General features: G+C 42.3%; 1 protein-coding gene across 3 annotated transcripts in view; it reads right to left on the bottom strand.

Annotated features, from left to right (window-relative positions):
- Positions 1–3,515: 3,515 nt before the first annotated feature.
- Positions 3,516–21,196, bottom strand: part of CDH17 (cadherin 17) — a 92,107-nt gene continuing 74,426 nt past the window's right edge. For 2 of the 3 annotated variants that reach the window (XM_006191988.3, XM_032467778.1), the window contains exons 13-18: positions 18,355–18,599; positions 15,073–15,203; positions 12,106–12,345; positions 6,752–6,868; positions 6,502–6,615; positions 3,516–4,536 (exon numbers count right to left, since the gene is read on the bottom strand). In XM_006191988.3, coding sequence (XP_006192050.1) covers positions 4,436–4,536; positions 6,502–6,615; positions 6,752–6,868; positions 12,106–12,345; positions 15,073–15,203; positions 18,355–18,599 — 948 coding nt within the window. In that variant the 3' untranslated portion in view covers positions 3,516–4,435. The remainder of the gene's footprint in view (positions 4,537–6,501; positions 6,616–6,751; positions 6,869–12,105; positions 12,346–15,072; positions 15,204–18,354; positions 18,600–21,196) is intronic. The other variant, XM_032467777.1, reaches the window with a different exon arrangement.

The following is a 21,196-nucleotide window of genomic DNA, read 5'->3' as shown; positions in this document are numbered from 1 at the left end:
ACATATATTCGCTTTCATTTGTTTTTCTCTGAAAACTCTTTCTCTCAATCAGACCAAACACTTGTTTCCACAGTCTGCCCGTTCTTCCCTCCCCTTCCTGTCCCACTGCCCCACTCAGCCGGCTCTCCTAGGGTAAGGATCCCGTGACAAGAAGCGGGCTTTGGTTTCTGGCCAAAGAAACTGCTGCTGCAGACGAATAACTTCTGGAGGCCTCAAGGGTGGCCTGTGCTTTAGCTATCGACGTCACTAGACCAGTACCCCTTAGAATCATCTACCATCTCAGGTCGCTGTCCTCCTTGGCTTAGGGGCCCAGATGGCTTACACATGACTAACACAGAGCACATACCCAGGAAATCGTTTCAAAATGTCGAATGGAGACTGTAACATGCTGGGATGTAAAGGTGGAAAACCAACAAAATGGAAAGTAACTGTGTTATAAAATATATGTATATTATTTGCTTTTTTACATTGTCAGGAATATCCCTTTAAATAGCCGGCTCTCCAAGCACAAGCACAAGAAGCTGTCACTCTAAGCACAGCACAAGAAATGTGGGCTTTTCGGGTAATTTTTGCTCCGGTTTACAAAGGGGCTGCTCTCCTGCAGGTGAGAATCGCTTCTTTCTTCTAAGCTTCATGCTTGGAGTTCCTAGGCTCTGATGTGGTGACAGAGTGACGTGGGTCTAGACCCACCAGGCTGCTCTCAGTTGAAGGATCTCTGTGGGCCAAGAGATGGCTCTCCTGACAGCAGCCCCTCCCACCTTCCCTGAGCTCTGGGTCATGGGCCATGTTTGCATCTGAGAAAGGGTCTAAGTGGTTAGACCCGCTAGGGTTAAAGGTGCACAGAAAGTGGAGAGGATTGGGGAGCTGATGGTCTGAAGAAGGATGCTGTTTCAGACCCTCAAAAGGCTCATATTCCACACAAGCCTGGTCCTAACCTGGCCCCCTGGAGATTGTTTGGAATAAGTGTTTTCAGCTGTGTTTGCACATTAGACTCACGGGGAGATACTTTTTGAGAACGCTAAAGCTGGGCGTCCTGCCCAGAGGTGCTAACTCAGCTGGGCACGGTGCTCTGGAAAGAGCGCTTTTGAAAAACTCCCCCAAGTGGTTCTAACCTGAACCCACTTAGCATCCCTGGGGCAGATGCCCCCTCAGCCTCACAACTATTTCTTAACCGTCCAGCAGCTCTTGAGGGCTTTGTCACCCTCGGGCATCGTTTCCCGCTCCAGCAGCTCTGAGGGTGTCTGAACAGAGCATCGGGGTTTGTACGTAGGGACGAAGGTGGTAACGTGGGCGTTTAGGGTATCTTTGAGGAGACGGTAGCTGAACACAGAGAATGGATTCATTTCAGTTTTGTCAAATGGGTGGCACTTAAGTGACAACAGCATAAGTGGCCTAAATGAGTCAGCCATCTCTTGTATTCATTCTTCAGAAACTTACAGAGGAGCACTTTGAGCCCAGACTCGTCACAGAGACATTGAAAGTATGCTGAGGAGCCCCAGACTACTTGGGGAGATCAAATGGGCTCTCATTTAGAACATGAGGTCCACAAGCAAGGTACAAATATCACTCTTTTGATTGCAGGGGTAGAAATCCACGGAGCTTTAAGTTAAAAAAGGAATGTGCTGACTCATAGGATAGGAAAGTCCAGGCCAAGGCTGTCTTCAGACACAGCTGGATCCAGGTACTCAACATCTTCAACATCTCCTCCTCTCATCTCTTAATCCTCTGTGGTCTCTGTTCTAGGGTAGGCTTAACTCTTGTGGTGAGCAGAATGCTCTAAGCTTATTTTCTACTAGCTTAGCAAATTCCACTTAAAGAGAGACATTTTCTAAGAGTTTCAGCAAAATTCAAAAGTGAGTCTCGCTGAGAGAAAGTGCTAGGGAGATGGGGAAAAATAGCAAGTTGACTCTACTCAAACTATACAGGCGAGGTGTTGGGGAGCTGGGGAAGGGGTGGGGGGATGTTTTCCAGGGAAAACAGGACCACTCTTACCAGAAGAGGGTCTAGATCCTGGGATTCTCCTCGCCGCAGTGCAGAAGTTGAGATGAGGTAGTGGCCTCATCTAGTGAGCTGTAGGAAGGAAATAAGAGAAGGCTGCCCAAAGGGACCAGTAATTAAATTGATATTAAAGACTTTAAGAATGGGTAGGATCTGGTCGTGGAAGGAAGAGAAGGTTTTGGGTGTGTGTGTGTGTGTGTGTGTGTGTGTTCGGTCTCTCAATTTTTTTGTTTTTATTTTTTATTGAAGTGCAGTCAGTTACAATGTGTCAGTGTCTGGTGTACAGCAGTGTCCCAGTCATGCATATACAAACATATATTTGTTTTCATATTCTTTTTCATTAAAGGTTATTATTACAAGATGTTGAATATAGTTCCCTGTGCTATGCAGAAGAAATTTTTTTTAATTTATTTTTATATATAGTGGCTAACATTGCAGAACAAGAAGCAGATACTAATCAGTGATTTCAGATGAGAAGGTAAATGTGACCAGTCTGCTATCAGGTGGTACAAGCTGATCCAGAGAGGCACACGGAATTGAGGCAGGAGGGATCCCTGAGCCACCGGAGCAGACCTCCCTCAGTTCTGCCTCAGTCTTTCTGGAATGATAAAGTGATTTCTGGAAAATAAGCAGGGCCAGTGATGCTGCAATTTTAAGTGATCTAAATGTCCTGTCACAGTCACTCTTAGTCAAAAACACACAGATGAAGTAACTATAGAAGCTGTTCAGAAAGTCAGACTGTTCCTTGGGTTGGAGTGTGTAATTTGTGCAGTAAATTTGCTTTTGGTGCTCTTGGATTTTTGTTTTCCTTTGTTTTGTCTTTCAATGTACGGTGAGATGAGAGGGCGCCTCACCCACAAGACTTCCAGTGAGCCTCATGTGGAAAAAGCAGGTAAAAGAGCTCCATAGACCCTGAAGCACAGGATAACCTAACACAAGACCGTAGTACTGAGGTCTTGAAAATAGAGTTTAGATACTTCCTCTTGTTTTACTTTTATGCCTTTAAAAGATATAATAGAAGCCCACAAAGAGGGTTATTTATGAAAAACAGAACTCCAAGGCCTGCTTTAGCCGTCACTGTAGGAACACTTTTTCAGATACGAGGTTTTTTCCCCAGAAATTCTTGAAAATTCTGAGCAGCTGTGTAATGTTGAATACTTTCAAGGCTCAAATCAGGAGCCAGACCACAGCTCCAGGGCCTAGAAATGCTTCCAAGTCTCCCACATTTTCTTATTTAAAATATATAAATTCTTTGGTTGTTTGGTTGGTTGTGTTTTTTTTCGGGGGGGAGGGGAGTAATTAGGGTTATTTGTTTTTTTAATGGAGGTACTGGGGATTGAGCTCAGGATGTGGTAGATGGTAACCACGCGCTCCACCACTGAGCTATACCGTCCTCCCTTAAAATGTATACTTTTTTTTTAATGTATACATTCTTAATGTATCTGCCTCAAACGTCCCAATCCACAGTCACAAGAGCTGTGAAGCTGTATTTCAATGTGCCCCCTCTTTATGGGTTAATTCTACTCCGGAGGCAATTTTGGTAAACGATAGGCAACCACTGTTACCTAGTCCTTCCCGCAGCACACGCACAGAACCAGGAAGCAGGGCCAAAGAAACAAAAGATCCAAGAAACAAAATCACAGTCAGTGTTTATTCTTGATTTCCTTCACTCCTTCTTTCATGCCTCTTTATTTCCCTCCACATTAGATATGCAGGGACCACCGCGTGGTCAGCGTACCCAGAAGGCCCACGAGCGCAGCGGGTGGGCGTGCAGGCGGTGAGCGGCCGTGGCCCGCGGCTGCTCTCTGCGCCGGGCTGCGTGAGGCAGGCCCCCGCGCGGCCCGGGCTGGGCGCGCGCTCTTCCCAAGTGGCAGCTCCTCCAACGGAAGGCACCGTAAGCCACGCAGGGCTAAGGACGGCTGGGAACACCCAAGAGCTTCTGTTCAAATTAAGGGACGTCTGTGCTTTCATTTTTCCCTAAGCCTGCACTTTGTTCTTTTCTCCCACAAATGTTAAAATCAGTGAAATGCCAAAGGAGATGGGGAGGAAGGAGACATAAGATGGAATCAGAAAAACCACAAATGGAATCCAGGAAGTTCTCTGGTGGATGACTGATAAACCTCCTTGAGGAACCAAAAATGAACAGAGAATTTCATCAGCCCGCCTTTCCGTAAGAGGGAAAACACACACACATTTTTGTTTTGGGATAAATCATTAAGGCTTTTGCAGAGGGGGGAAGTGTTATGAGGAAATGGAAAATGTCTCTCCTGTCTACAGCATATGAACTATCTAACGGTAATAAAATATTAAAGGGCAGGAGGGCATATCTGTAAAAAATTAGAGTGCACATGTTGGACAAAATGTAAAATTATGGCATTAAATGGTTGTGTTACTGAAATAGCACTTTATGCATAAACTCAAATATTCCTTTTCACATTCAGCTTCTCAGAGGTTTGACTTCAGATGCCCGAGCACTTCCAGCATTATTCTGGCCTTTATTCCTCTTCATCCGGATAAACACAACTGCTAAAATTATACCTAAAAGAGAAAACTCAGAGTCAAATAGATGGAATCTGAAAATAGTACGTACTGTTACATTCATTTATAAAGTGGCACCCTGGGTGGAAAAAATGACTCATATAATTTCATTTTTGTTTGTGGCTCAACAAAGTTTCGTTGTCCTGGTGAATAAGGGACTCTAGGCATGGGCTTTCTTGAATAAGTAACTTATCACATTTCTTGTCAGTAAGTGTGTATCAAGCCCCAGGTCCTATCTAAGCTGGGCACCATGGCTGGGTCTCTGTCAAGGAATTTAGCATCCAATGCCTGTGCTGCTCCGAAGACTAAATGCACAGGCTCCTGGCTGAGCTCCTGAACTGCGGACACACTCGGTCAATGCTGATTCCAGGCCTCCCCTTCCCTAGAGGAAACAGCCCAACGAGAACAACCAGAAGCCTGTCCTCGGACCTGTTCACCAACCTAAAGCCTACTTTCATGCGTCCACACCAAGCATCTTACTTTCTTTGGCACCTTCCTCCTGGCTCCAGCTCAGGCAGACTACCTACCTTCTCTGGTTTCTCCCATCTCTGACCTCCTACAAAATTACATTATGCAGTTTAGCACTGAATGTGTGAACTATAAATCAGAGACCTATATGGAAAAGGAAGTTGTTGTAAGGAAATTAACCTGGCAGTAAGTTTACAGGAGGAATCATGGCAGGAAAGACTGGATGCTCAGAGGCCCATTAAGAATCTTGCAATAATCCCAATGTTATTGAAAAAAGTCAGGACATAAAACTGTAAGATCCTATTACTTCTATTTTGAGATCACATAACTCATCCAATCTTTAGCCTGGAGTAAAATTATGAGATTAAATAGTCATGTTGGAAATCTGCTATTTGGCATATAAACTCAAAAATCCTTTCAAGATGGGAGGACAAAGAGTAAGGAAAGGCACAGAGGTGGAGGGGAGCTTGGCGAGTGAGTAGACCCCCAGGGTCAGCTCAATGAGTATGAAAGGTGTGCACCACGCTGTGGTCCTCGGGGAGAAGTGATGCTCACCACGCACATGTTAGGATGGGCAATGGTCATGTCACAGGCCCTTCTATGTCATAATAATGAATTCGGACAGGAGGGTCTAAGGAAATGAGATCCCTTTTAGAGCTGAGAATCAGAGCCCAATGTGGTAGACTGGATGGCTGCAGAAAAGCCCAGATGTCAAGAGAACAGTTAAGAATACTTAGAATAATCCCAGTCCTTCCTCTTAAAAGAGAAAGGCTGTGAAACAGTGCCGACCTCTTCACCCAGGTGCGCAGAAATTGATGAAGTATCTACTCCTCATACTTAACTTGTGGCGAGGACACCAGTCAAAAGAGGGTAATGACTATCGTAGGCTCTGAGCTGTTCACGGAAGAGCAGACAGGGAAGTCTGCTGTCAAGCCAGGCCAGGGGCCAAGGCAGAGTGGGGCCTGTGATACAGTGGAGTTATTCTGAGTTAATAAAGAATCAGGGTCCACAGTCATAAGCTGTGGAAAACACAGGAAAGTTGTGCAGCTTCCCAGGCACCCCGGCACGCCCCCCCGAAGGCCAGCTCCTGCCTATCCCTGCGACGGCCACCGGACCGCAAGCTCTGTGAGTGTCGGATCTGGGCAGGTCCACCCCTGTGGCCCCGTCAGGCGCACAGCAGAGGCACAGCCACTGCATGTCCTTCTCCTTCAGCCGGAAAGCTTGGTAACTAAGCATAAAGTAAAACAATTTATGCTTTAAAGCCTCTTTTATTGTATTTCCCAAACTAAACAACAAGGCAGTCATAGGTCGAGTGTGGTACTAAAGCAGTGTCTCCCAGCCAGGAAGGTGTGACACAGTTTACTGCTGAGCTGCATTCTTAACTCCTGCCTGCGTTGCCATCTGAGCAGCCGCCAGCCCAGCCGGGGAAGACAGACCTTGAGCTCATGCGTCTGAGACCCAAGACAGAAATCCTTAAATCTGAGAATTTATACTCACCGATGACCAAAAAGGTAGTAAGAAGTATGCCAACTGCCAGGCCCACAGTGGGTATCCCAGGCAGGTGACCTGCTGGCTTGAAACATGTTTCTTCCACACATTTGCAGAAAGTCACTGAAAAACAGAACAACATTTGGTAAAATAAATTTTCAAGTCAACAGGTGCAGAATTTCATATCAAAGACAAGAATTCTCGCAAACTACTCATACTGACAGACATGATCCTAAGTTGCCTGCACCAAAATGCCTACCTGGTAAAGACACAGTCCCTTCCAAGGGCGGCCGACCACTATCACTGATGCGGATTGGGATGTAGTAAACTCTTTCCTCAAAGTTCGTGTGCTTGGTGGAGAGGCGGGCATGAGTTCCTGCCAGAACAGGGGGAAGTGAATGACAAGAAAACACAACTGCAGACCCCTGGATGAGCAGGGATAAAGCTCATCTCTGCATTATATACTAAAGTTGACTGGAAAATGGTTAGATATGAGTTAAACTACCCAGAATAACACCACTCCAAAAGTACCTCCATAAGGTCAAAAAGGATGCTAAAGCATCCTTCAAGTTCTCAATTCATGAATTCTCTGTAAAAATTAATACGAAATACAAGATAAAGAAGTTGTGGTATATTTATACAATGGAATACTACTCAGCCATAAAAAAGAATAAACTAATGCCAGTTGCAGCAACATGGATGGATCTGGAGATCATTACTCTAAGTGAAGTAAGCCAGAAAGAGAAAGAAAAATACCATACGACACCACTCATATGTGGAATCTAAAAAAAAAAGAGAGAGAGAGACAGAAAAAAAAGACACTAATGAACTTATCTACAAAACAGAAACAGACTCACAAACGTAATAAACAAACTTATGTTTCCAGGGAGAAATTGGGTGGGAAGGGTAAATTGGGAGTTTTATATTTGCAAATATCAACTACTACATAAAAATAGATAAAAAACAAATTTCTTCTGCATAGCACAGGGAACTATATTCAACATAGTAATTTATAATGAAAAAGAATATGAAAACAATTACAGGTATGATTGAAACATCACACTGTACACCAGAAATTGACACATTGTAGCTGACTATACTTCAATAAAAAAAATTAAATACAGTTGATTTCATAAAGTTCCCTCAAACACAGAGAATTAGAAAGAGAAAAAGAAAGTTAAAATAATAATTGCTAATTTTTTTCCAGATTTGATGAAAACTCTAAATCCTCAGATCTAGGAAGACTGGCAAATCTCAAGAAGAAAAAAGAACAAAACTACACCAAGGTACATAATCAAATTGCTTAAAGCTGGTGAAAAAGAAAATCTTAAAGTCATCCAGAGAAAAAAAGGCACATTACATTCAAGGGAACAAAGAAGAAACAATACAATCCAGAACACAGTGGAGAGAGATCTTTAACGTACTGAAAGAAAAGAGTCTCAATATATTTAACAGGATTCCAGTCAAATGTATTCTGGTCAGTATGGAATTAAATTAGAAATTGGTAACCAGGAAGATGTGGGAAACCCCCATAGCACATTTCTAAATCACTCATAGAACTGAATGAAGACAAATTTATAGCACCAAATGCCTATGCTAACAAAGGAAAAGTTCTCAATTGCCTCAGCTCCTACCTTAACAAAAATAAAACAAGAAGAACAAATTAGGTACAACATAGGAAGAAAAAGGAAATAATAAAGACCCAAGCAATAAAATACAAAACAAACAAAAAAAAAAGTAGAGAAAAATGAATGGAACCAAAAGCTGGTTCTTTGAGAATATATCAGTAAAATTAATAACCTCTAGCCAGATTGATCAGAACAACAATTTAAAAAAGAGGCAAAATTTGAGGTGATATCACTACATATTCTGCAGATATTGAGAGAATAATAAAATAATATTACAAATAATTTTGTGCCAGTAACTTAGACAAATCAAATGAAGTAGACAAATTATTTGAAAGACAAAACTAACAAACTCAGTCAAAAAGAAATCTGTAACTTGAATAGCCGTGTATCTGTTAAAACAACTGCATTTGTAGTTAGGGCTTCCTGCAAAGAAAACTTTGGCTCAGATGGCTTCACTGGTGAATTCTATCAAAATTTAAGGAAGAAATAAAAAACAACACTTCCTAAACTCATTCTAGGAGGCCAGAACTACTCTGATACCAAAATCAGACAAAGATGAGAAAAGAAAAATACAGAGCAATATCCCTTATGAATATAGATAGTAATATTCTTAAAATTTTAGCAAATCAAATCCAACCATACATAAAAATGCTAATATTTCACCACAAAGTAGGCTTTATCCCAGAAAGAGAAGACTGATTTTAAGATCTAAAAGTTAATAGATGCATACTTCACCAATTAACAGACAAAACAAAACAACCAAAAAACCCCAATCAATCATACAATCATCTCTCAACAGATGCAGAAAAAGCACTTGAAAATTTTAGCATCACTTCCTAACTTAAAAAACAAAAAAGCCTCCCAGCAAGTTAGGGATAGAAGATAAATCCTCAGTCTGTTAAAAGGTGTCTACAAAAAACCTGCAGCTAATTTATACTTAATGGTGAAAGACTTAACTGCCTTCTCTCTAAGATCAGGAACAAGCTAAGGTGTTTCTGCTCTCACTACCTTTATTCAACATTATCCCGAAGGTTTTAGTCAGTAATAAAGCAAGCTAAAGATATAAAAGCCATCCAGATTGGAAAGGAAATAAAACTGTTATTATTCACAAACAACAAACATAATTGTCTATGTAGAAAAGCTATGAATACGTTAGAAAGGGAGAGAGAACTTATGAGGTCACCAAAGTTACAGGATACAAGATCAACACACAAAAATCATCAATTACAGTTCTATAGCCTGCAATTACTTCAAAATTAAAAATTTTAAATATTTAAAGTAGCCTAAAAATGAAATGCTTAGGGGAAATTCTACAAGAACTAAAACACATTGCTCAGAGAAATTAAGGAAAACCTAAATAAGTGGAGACATATGTCATATTCATGGGTTAGAAAACTCAATTTTACTAAGATGTCAGTTCTCCCCCAAATTCAGCTATAGAGTCACACAATCTCAATCATAATCTGCATAAGCTTTTTGGGTAGAAATGGACAAGTTTAATTCTATAAGTTATATAGAAATGCAAAAGACCTAGAATAGATTGAAGAATCTTGAAAAAGAACAAAGTGGGGAAATTTACACTACCTGACTTCAAGTCATATTGTAGAGCTGCAGTGATCAAAACACTGTAGTACTGCTACAATGACAAAGAGATCAGTGAGACAAAAAAGAAAATCCAGAGAGGGGAAAGGTATGGCTCAGTGGTAGAGCACATGCTTAGCATGCACAAGGTCCTGGGTTCAATCCCCAGTGCTTTCATTTAATAAATAAATAAATGTCTAATTACCTCCCCCTCAAAAAATAAAAAAGAAAAGAAATAAATAAAAAGTAAAAAAGAAAAGAAAGTCCAGTAATAGATCCAAATATGTGTGGTGACTTGATTTTTGACAAAGCTGCCAAGATAATTCAATGTGAAAAGGATATTTTCAATAAATAGTGTTTAAACAACTAGATAGCCACACTAAAACCAATGAACCCTGACCTTTACCGTGCATGTACAAAAAATTAACTTGAAATGGTTCATAGAGCTAAATATAAAAGCTAAAGCTATATAACCTCTGGGGAAAAAATAAGAAAATTTTAGTGACCTTGGATTTTGCAAAAATGTCTTAATACACACAAAAGTCAGAGATTATAGAAGAATAAAAAATCAATAAATCAGATGTCATCAAAAAATGTTAATTGACTCTTCAAAAGACACTGTTACAAAATGAAGAAGTAAGCCACTGGCCTGGGAGAAAATATTTGTAAACATGAATCTGACAAAGAACTTGTGTCTAGACTGTATAAAGGATGCTTATGACTCAACACAGAAGCCAAACAGCCAAACTTTTTAAATGGGCACAATATTTGACCAGACAGTTCACCCGTGAAGATACATGGATGGCAAATAAGCACATGAAAAAATGTTCAACATCATTTGTCATTAGAGAAATATAAATTAAACCATAATGAAATACTTCCCTCCCACTACAGTGGCTAAAACTGCGAAGACTGAGCACAGCGAGCCCTGGGAAGATGCTGAGTAACCAGAACCCTCATTCACTGGAGGGAATGTAGACTGTTACAGGTGCTTGGGAAGCCATTTGACATTTTCTTAAAAATTTGACCATACAAGGTAATCTCCTTGGTTAAGTCTATTTCTAGGTATTTTGTTGTTTTTGATGTAATGGAAATGTTTATGCTAGTTATAAAATTCTGGCTTTTGAAGTGAAAAAAAAAAGTGAATGAAGGGCCACAAATGGCAAAATATCCTTCTTAAGGGTGAGTTGTATTCCATTACATATATAAGCCGCATCTGCTTTATCCACTCATCTATTGATGTGCACTTAGGATGCTTCCATATCTTGGCAGTTATAAGTAATGTTGCTGTTAATAGCAGGGTGTATGTATCTTTTTGAATTAATTCTTATTTTGTGGTTGGCTTTATTCCTTTGATAACTAGGCAAGTTCAAAAAGCTAAAGCTCTAAACGTTCTTAGAAACAATGAACAGTACATATATGTAAACTTTAAAAATATGGCAGTCTATTGTGTATATGTATTTACATGCAATATATTGCATATGTGCAGTCAAACTGTAACAATTCTAATAAAATGAAAAATGAAAAAAAATTTTTGACTGTACGGCTACCGTATGACCAGCCATTACACTTCTAGGTATTTAACCAAGAAAAATGAAAGCATACGCTCCTACAAGGCCCTTGTTCACAAATGTGCACAGAAGGTTTAATTGAAATAGCAAAAACTGGAAGCACCCTGAGTAATACTCAATAAGTGAATGGATAACAAATCGTGAGATAGCCATACAACGGAATTCCACTCTACAATAAAAAGGAGTGAAGTGTTAATGTAGGCAAAAACATGGTGAAATCCCCAAATTAGTATACTAAGTGAAATGAGCCAGACAAAAAAGAGTACACACTGCATTATATTATTTAGATAAAATTCCTGAAAATGCATATTAATCTATAGTGACAGGAAGCAGATCAGGGGTTCCTTGGGGGTGGGGTGAAAAATTAAGGCCTGTAACAGCACATGGATACACCTTAGAGGGTGGTGGGATGTTCCTGATTGTGCTGATGGCGCCAGTGGTGTGTACATATATCAATTTTTATGAAATTGTCCGCTTTAAATATGTGCTGTTAACCGTATGTCAATTATATTTCAATAAAGCTGTTTTTAAAAATCATCATGAAACCTGTTTCTCAGCTGCCATTGGAAATTTTGCAAATGCTGCTCTGATTATCCAACTCTTCATCTGCACTAAGGTGGGATGCTTGCTGTGTGTTGACAATCTTTCCCTCTTCCAAACCCCGGGGCTCTCAGCCCTTTTGAGAGCTTCCCTGTGCAAGTTTCCGCAGCATGAACTTCCTTCCTGGAGCATGGAAGAAAGCGCTGTGCTGAGGGCTGCCCGCACACCAAGGCAGATAAAAACCCATTTCATCACCCATCAGTGTTTTTCTTGATGTATTTTTGACAACTCACCATTGATTCCGGAAACTTCCCAGTCGCTTTGTAAGCTTTCACTGCCAAGGGCAAATCTAAAGCGTGGACCCAGAAATGACTGCTGATCATCATCTGTGACCTCAAAAATGAGACTCCCGGGCGCTTTGGGGGGATGGCAGAAGAACAAGCCTGTGTACTCCTTGACCAGCCGCGGGGGGCTGTCGTTCACATCCATCAGCGTCAGGTGGAACTGTGCGGTGGAGCTCAAGGAGGATCCACCTGAGGAATTGAGTCATTGAAACATGGTATCAGCTCTCTCATTCTCCTCTTAATAAAAAAGGATATTTCCTTTTCTTTAAAAAAAAAAAAAAACTACAATTCAGATCTAGTTTCGTTTTCTGGTTTAAAAGTCTTGATAATGATAATCACTAAGAATAATGGGCTAATATGTTACATACATCACTTCAAAATAACTCTGATGTATATTGACAGGTGAGAAGACTGAGGCTCAGAGAAGTTGTATGACTTGCCCAAGGTCACACAGTAAGAGAGGCTTCCGACCCAGGAGGTCTGACTCTCAAGTCCACACCTTTAAACTGCTCCTCAACACTGACTTACGCATGTTCGTTAAGTTTTCTAAGCCTCATTTTTTCAGCTGTAAAACATGTGGCTTTATGAAGACGCGATGAGTAGCATTCTTAGAAAATGGTGAAGAAAAGCACAAACATTATTTGCTGTGGTGTAGTGGTGAAAAATTAGGACTCTTAGCTGTGCAACTTAACTTCTCAGTGCCTTGGTTTCTCCAACAAATATGGTCAGTAAGAGTACCAGCCCCACACGGATGTAGGAAAGGCAAGTGCTTAGAACGGGGCTGTCAGCACAACGTGAACACCGACTGCTCTCATCCGCCCTGATGTCATCACAGACGCTGCTTCTACAATTTCTGACTCTGACCTGCGTCAGCTCCAATAAAGCCTATTTGCCTGCTTTTCTTGTCCAATGTCTTCTATGTCTCTGGCTACACTTAATCAAAGGGGGAGGAAGCGCCCATGTGCTCTAGAAGTCATTTCGTCTACGTGCATCCTTTCAGGGCCAGCAGCTGCAAACAGAGTAGGGTCTTGAACCCTGGTTTTGACTGACAAAACTGCTAAAATGTGAGAGGCTATTACGACACATCCAAAGCACAGCGCTGACCCCATGGCACGTTGTCACGGAACGCACAGCACAAAGGCTCAGCCAGAAACTTCCTGCTGATTCAATCGGGAGCTTCTAAATCAAGAGTGAGTGGAATGTACAGAGTGTGACAGTGGAAGGTACTTAACTAAAAGCAATGGAGAGAGCTGGTGCCTGACCCGCCCCATCCGCTCACACACGGCTGCTCCGAATTCGACACAACATGCCGGCATTTCTACCCTCATGGCTTTAACTTGACTGCAGTGCTTTTGTTTTTCTTCATCTTTTTTTTCCCCCTTTAACGGAGGCACTAGGGAATGAACCCAGGACCTCGTGCATGCCAAGCAGGCACTCTACCACTGGGCTATACCCACCCCCAACCCCTGTCTGTCTTCATCTTTTCATACACAGAGACCATTTTTTGTGATTCCCACCCATTGGAATGTCCAGTTCCCAACCCTGGGATTCACATTTTGAAAGTTTTCTCTTTTTTTTGTCTAAACTGTATTTAGTCATAATTTGTTCAGTTCTCACTTTTTGGTCAGCGAGGCAGATAGATTTACTGTCACACTAGAGGCTCTGACCAGCATAGGATCAACAGAATCCTGGTTGTAAGTTAGAAAGTTCTATTTAAATGCAAAGAAACTCAATGTTTTCATCTCAAGCCTTATTCCAGCACAATATTCCTGAGTTTATTTTTAGAGATTATATAGGGGCGGGTCCAACATCCTTGGCTTATCTATACAATAAGTCCTTCCTTTCAAAAGTTCACCCTACTTCATCAAAACAGATACCCAGGGCCCCCCAAATCTACTGAATCAGAATGTGCAGGGTGAACTCCCCAGATCTGCACTGAACAAGCTCCTGGGTGATTCAGGCGCGTGTAATGTTGACAACATTGCATCAGACATTTTCTGTTTCAAAAGGACGAGATCTCAGTCACTGCAACTTAAGGCTGGAGGAGCAAGTGATGGTCTGGGTCAGCAGGGCAGTGGTTTGACTCCGCCCCCAGGAGAGACCCACAGCCACTGTGGAGGAAAGGAGGTAGTTCAGCAGGGACACGGGAACTTCTAGAAGCCGTAACCCCTACAGGAGATGACAGAACGAAGAGCAGCCCAGAAGCCTAGTCAGCCCCCAGAGCAGCCCTGCCCGGAAGAGCCCTGCAGAGGGACACGGGGTTCACATCGTGAACAAAACTAGAAAGGCGTGAGCACGTACGTGCCTCCACTTTGGTACCCTTCTCGTCCTTCTATTATACGATATTCTGACAGTTTGACCCAGTGGAGTTTCCCACCCACCTCACCTTCCCTCCCATTTCTGTTTATACATCCCCTAATAGTTTTTTTTTAAATTAATAGGCTTTATTTTTTTAGAGCAGTTTCAGGTTCACAGCAGAACTGAGCAGAAAACACAGAGAGTTTGCACACAGCCCTCCACACATAGATACTCCCCTACCCTCAACACCCCTCATCAGTGTGGCATGTTTGGTACAATCGATGAACCAACATGGACACATGATTATCAGCCAAAGTCCACAGTTCACATGAGGGTTCACTCCTGTCGTTGTACATTCTATGGGCTTTGACAAACGCATAATGGCATGCAGCCACCACTACAGTATCACACAGAATCATTTCATTGCCCTAAAAGTCCCTTGTGCTCCATCTATTCATTCCTCCCTCCCTCCCTCTCCCCAAACCCCTGGAAACCACGATCTTTTTGTTGTTTCTGTAGCTGTGCCTTCCTCCCCTCACCATCCCTCCCATTTCTATTCATACATCCTCTAGTAATTTACGTTACCTTTTATTTATTCATTTATTTATTTGGACTCACCTACTTCCGTTGCCACCACTTGAACCTGATACAGACTTTCAGCTTCCCTGTCCAGCGGAGCCACGCTGAAGATCTCACCGGTGACAGGGTCGATTTTAAGCCAACCCCTCTTGTCGCCTCTCAGTGAATAACTTTTTATAAAGAGAAAAGAGCAAAAGAAAGCTCACATTACTGTGCGTGAAAGTGTGAAGACAGTTTATGCACCACTGTGCTATTATATCAGCGCTCTCCCTTGCATATTATTCACAACATATTTAAAGGAGCATCACCTAATATTATTAATGTTTTATTTGTATACCAGCTGCCTTCAAAAAGAGGATTCGTTCATCCTTACAAAGTGGTTGGTGTATTTATTTTAACAGAAAAGGTAGAGTTACAAACTCTGATGGAAAAAGGTTAAACTTTTCTGGCAATCAAAGAATTTCAATTAAAACAACCTGGAAGTATCTTTAGACCAGATTAGCAAACCGCCTCCTCTAAGAAAACCCGAACACCCATTGGTGGAAATGTTGTGTGAAGGGACGGATTCAGAGGCTGCTCGGGTCACAGTGAATTCCTCATTCAACAGACAGCTACCGGGGGCTTAGCCACGTTAGGCTGTGGGCCAAGAGAGGAGGTTACAAAAGGCGTTCTTAGGCCACTGGAGAAGACAGACACGGAGACAGATAATTTCAATAAAATGCGATGAATACAGTGGAAGGGGCCGTGTGGAGTCCCAGATACGTTTATGGGACCAGAGAAGCCTTTCTGAAAGAGCAGATGCTAACTAAAGCAAGAAAAGGGAGGATACTTTGCGCAGAAGGAATGGCATGAACTAAAGCAGAGAGGCCAAGGGTGTGGGGGGGTCAGGCATTCCCGCAATGGTGGGACAAAAACTGGACACGGTGGATGGCAACAGATGAAGCCAGAGAGATTCGTTAAGAGCTGGATCGTGGGAAGCAATGGGCAGCCAGGGAATGGTGTTAAGCAGGAAGGTGACCTCATCTGTTTTCAATGGAACTCACTGGTAGGTGTGTGAAAGGATGAATCTGAGACAGACAAGACTAGAACCACAGGGAAACCAATTGCTACAGCCTTTTGGAAACAACACATCACAGCCATAAAGATGTCTACATTTTCAGATCAAAGAATCCCACCTCTGGAAATTTTCTCCAAATAAAAAAACAATAATAGAAGTTTAAAAAAGAATTTTATGCATACATTCAAAACATGTTCTATAATAAAAAGACAAAACAACCTACATGTCCAGGAGAATGACTGAAAAATTATGTGTTAGTTCAAATTAATTTTTTCCCAGTGTTAGAATATTCTATATGCCAAGCACTGTGTTAGGCTGTGTGTATAGGTGATGAATTAAAAATTCCTATGTTCTTGGGATTTCTGAGTGAAATGGAAACCCTTTGGAGGGTTCGCAGAGGAGTCATATGATCTGATTTACTTTTTAAAGACCCACCCTCTGATTGCAGTGTATGGACTCAGGGTGGGGTGGAGGAGATGATAATGGTGGCCTGGACCACTGCAGAAGTGATGAGAAGCAGGTAGATTCTGGATATATTTCAATGAAAAAATCTCCAATATTTGCTGATAGATTGTATTAAGATCCATTGGGTGTCAACAGATTCTAAGTTTGTGGAGCCGGAAGAAAGAGAAGAATTAAATTGCTCCAGCCAAAAACTGTGGAGTCATCCTTAGTTCTTAACTGACTTACTACTAGCATCTGAATTATTGATTATTCCTCATTCATGAAGTACTTTTTTTATTTGTCTCTTACAGGACACCCCCCTTCTCAGTCTTCTTCCTCATCTGCCTGATTTTAACTTAATAGTACATCCATTATATCTTGTCCTGGATATAAATGCCTTTGTTTTCCCCCCTCATAGACTCAAATTTATATTCACTTGTCTTTGACTAATGATTTTTTTAATTACATTCTCATGAGGGAGACAGAAGCATCTGTTAAGCAGTAGATGGTTGTAAAATTAGTAACATTTTGTGCCCTATCATAATCTGTGACTCTGATGTATCTTTACACTAACCACACAGTATAACCCAACTGTTCTTTCCTCTCTCATGTTTGTCTTTATGGAAGCTGACAAGTGCTTGGGGAGGAAAACAGCAGGTGGGAACTTTACTCCGACAGACAATCAGAAAAAGGTCTTGGGACCGATTCCAAGTGCCTAACTGATTGCTCAGTGGGAGGCAAGACTCCCATCAAACGTTCAGAGACCCTAAAGGATTGGTCATTCATAACCACATGTGGGTTTTAAGTCATGCTGAAATATCTGTCATGCCATGGACAGGAGTTCCCGTGTTCTGCAATAGAAGCAAAGGATCTGGGTTCAAGCCCTAGCTATGTGCTTATTAACTATGTGATCTTGAAAAGATTACAGATACAGGGGGGAGGGTATTACTCAGTGGTAGAGTGCATGCCTAGCATGCACGAGGTTTTGGGTTCAATCCCCGGTACCTCCACCAAAAGTAATAAATAAATGGATAAATTTAATTACCTCCTCCACCAAAACAAAAATTTTAATTAAAAAAAAAAGGTTATAGATACAGATACAGGTATGGATACCTACACATGCATGCCTATCTTGGGAAGACTAATTATCACTGTGCATTTTTCAGGCAAATCTGGGTGAGTTCTATTGCACCAAAAAAATGGTTGAGAATTTCTAGGATGGAAAGATTTACATTTGTTCAACTACCTCAGCCTGCGTACTTGCCACTCCAGCGGTGAGCTCTGGAGTGAGTCTTGTCACCCTGGACCTGCTCCTTGCGGCGCCGAGCAATCTATGCGCCCTCCATCGAGAACACTCCCTCCGCCCTGCCAGGCGGCCCCGTCTGCCCCATCAAATTTTGCCTTATTCTTCTGTCTAGAACTCCAATCTGCCTTCGGGACTGGGGCCCATTCCCAGTCCCTGGCCCCCATCACTGGTCCAGACACGGGGCCTGGCTTTGGACAGCCCAGTCTCTGGACTCCCCCTCCTGAACTCACCAGCCCTCAGCTGGGAGCTGCAGTAGGTGGGCTGGAGTGGAACCTGCCCTGCTTCCTACTTGATTGAGTCTGGGTACTCACTGATGCCCCCCAGGGCACTGGCACCTGCTGGAACCACGGCCAGTTCACCAGGTGCACTGGGACGTGGCTTCAGATGCTGGCTCCTCCCTTAGGGAAGAGTCCTGGAGTGAAGCCAGCTTCTCAGCCCCTCCCAGCCCTTCCTCCTCCCCACTGGCCGTGGTCCCAGCGCACAGCTAGGCCTGTCCAGCCCTGCTGTCCTCTACCTTATGTCCAGACCTTCCGGATCCTTGGCAGTCACGTTGCCCACTTTAGTGTCTCTGGCCACATTTTCACTGACTTTTGCTTGGAATACTTGCTGCAAAAATTGTGGAGCTTCATCCACATCTGTCACAATTAGCCTGAATGTGGCAGCAGAGCTGGCATTGTACTGTACACCTGGCACCAGAGGCTCAGGATTTTCTGCTTGGAACACAATGTTGTGGATGTGTACTGTTTCAAAATCAAGAGGCTGTGGAGAGGAAAAAAAAGGAAAATTAATTGGGTGATAATTAGCTCCCTTAAAAGATTCATTCCCATAAGTCAGAGAAAAACAAATATATGATCTTGCTTATATGTGAAATCTAAAAAAATAAAATTATTTATAAGCCAGAAATAGACTCAGACATAGCAAACTGTGACAAACAAACTGTGGTTGCCAGGCGGGAAGCAGGGAAGGGATAGATTAGAGTTTGGGATTATACATTACTATATATAAAATAAATAAACAAGGACCTACCATATAGCACAGGGAATTATGTTCTATATCTTTTAATGAGCCATAATGGAAAAGAAACTGAAAAAATATATATGTATGTATGTATATGTATAACTGAATCGCTTGTTGTACACAAACACTGTAGATCGACTACACTTTAATAAAAAATGAGAATAAAAAATAAAGACTCATTCCCTATGCACCTTAGAAATCTCTCTTACAGAGCAGCAGTTCTCAATCCAGTGTCAGCAAGAACTTGCTTCTCAGAGTAAGAGAGCCATAGAAAAGTCTTTGCTGCAGGACTTATCAGGGCTTTTAATAAGCTAATGTGTGTTGTCACTCTCCTAGCAGAGGAGATCAATACAGCACTTCTCCAGTTTATTTAACCCTGGGGTGATTCCTTCACTCAGCAGAAACTTACTGATTTTCTCAAGACAGTTCTCAGAAGACACTGGGAAATGTGTATGTAGAGATTTCCACACTGAATAATGATTTCCCAGGGACCTCAGGACTCAAACCTCAAAATAAAAGACTTTAAACTCATGGAGGGTGGGGGAGGTTAGCAGAGCCAGTCAAAAGATAGGTCATCTGCTCTTGTTCAAGGTCATGCTGAACAGGGCCAGGGATGAATATCAAGAAACCAATTTTGGTTTAGTCTGAAGAAGACTTTAAGCTAGGGCTTCAAGACAGAAAGAGCTGCTTCAAAAAAACACAAATTCCTAACTCTGGAAGCTTTCAAGAATAGGCCTAAAGAACACATGTCAGGTTAGCATAAAAGGTCTTAAATATCATTTAAGCAATCTGTTTTTTAAAAATACCATCCAAGCAATTGGTTTATATTCTTCTAAGTTTCCTGTCAAGACAGAATCCATAATTCTATGGGGGGGGGGGGGGGGCAACAATCCTACTCCTGGAGACCTGCTGAGCCCCTAAGGCAGGGCTTCTTAACTGGGATAAAGGGCTTCCAGGCATCAGGGAACTCCTAAAAACTAAAATCTAAATATTGTATTGTTAAAAAAGAAACAAGAGGTACCAGATCAACCTGGAATTAGCTGGTCAGCACTGAGGTACTCTGCCCAGTAGGCCCTTTTGCTTCCCTTAGGAAGACACCCTTGCCTGAAACAACACATTCTTTGCTAGTAATTCCCTTTTTCCGCCCCCTTCTGCCTTTAGAAACCTCTCCTTTTCTATGCTCAGCCGAGCTCCCTTCTGTTTGCCAGAAGAGGTGATGTCCGAGTCACGAATAAAGCCAATTTGATCCCCGAATCTACGCTGCTGAATTGTTGTTGTTTAACAGAACCTATGTGTATATGTGAGATGTTTTCTGGGGAGAGGATATACAGCTTTTGTCAGAGTCTCAAAGGTACCCATTAACTGGAAAAGATGGAGGCACCAAAGCAAAGCCCAAGAGGCACATTAGAGATTTTGGAAGCTGTCCTGTGTGACTCACTCTCCCAGGGTCTCCAGGTGAGCTGCCGGTTCTTCAACGTCAGTTTCTATCAGTTTCGCACTAGTTAAACAGAAATGGCAGCATCCATTCACGCAGAACTGACACCTGGGTGTGTTAGCTCCACCTGCACTTGCCCAACTTCTGAAAAAATTCTCCCCTTCAGTCAAAAGTTGGCCCCATGCAGTCCTCTCCCTGTTGGCTTCTCTGAACCCTACTCTTCTTTCCCCAAATGGACGAGTTCCATGTCCTCTGGAATCTCATAGTACTTAACTCAGGATTCTAATTGTGTGGTTATCTATTTTAGATCCTCACGGACTGTGAGCTGAGAAGAGGAATTGTGTTACATTCGTCTTTCCGTCTCATCCCTTCCCTGACACGCGGTACCCATGTGGGAAACTGGGAAACATCCAGATGAGAAGGCCTTGCAGGCTCCAGGGGGAAAGAGATTCTGGAGAAAATCTCCACTCTCTAGAAACCCTCTCCTCTAGGCACACACAAACACACACATCACAACCTAATTTCTAGTTCAGAAGAAAGTACGATAGAAAGTTTGCTCATATGAAAGAGGAAGAATTATGTGTGAAGACTCAAGGTCATTTGAGATAGAAAATAAGAATCAATTGACGTTAGTCAAAATGCAGGATACAAAATTTTGGAAGCCAGCTGAGAAGTAAAAAGAGAGGTTTTTCACAGAGATAAGCACCCAGTGCCTGCAGGGCATGACCCCATGATGACCTCCTGGTCACGACTAAGTGGTCTGATAGGGCTCCTCCCCTGGGGGGTGGCGGGGAGGGGTGTGCGAGTTCGAACATCTTAATCCCAGGGACCCACTCCTCATCTCAGGGGATGAAGGCAGGGGTGTCAAACTGAGAAAGCCTAGTAGATGGAGCAGGAAGGCAGC

Source organism: Camelus ferus, chromosome 25 (genome assembly GCF_009834535.1).
Source record: "Camelus ferus isolate YT-003-E chromosome 25, BCGSAC_Cfer_1.0, whole genome shotgun sequence".
Taxonomy (NCBI): domain Eukaryota; kingdom Metazoa; phylum Chordata; class Mammalia; order Artiodactyla; family Camelidae; genus Camelus; species Camelus ferus.
This window is presented reverse-complemented; position numbering and strand designations above follow the sequence as displayed.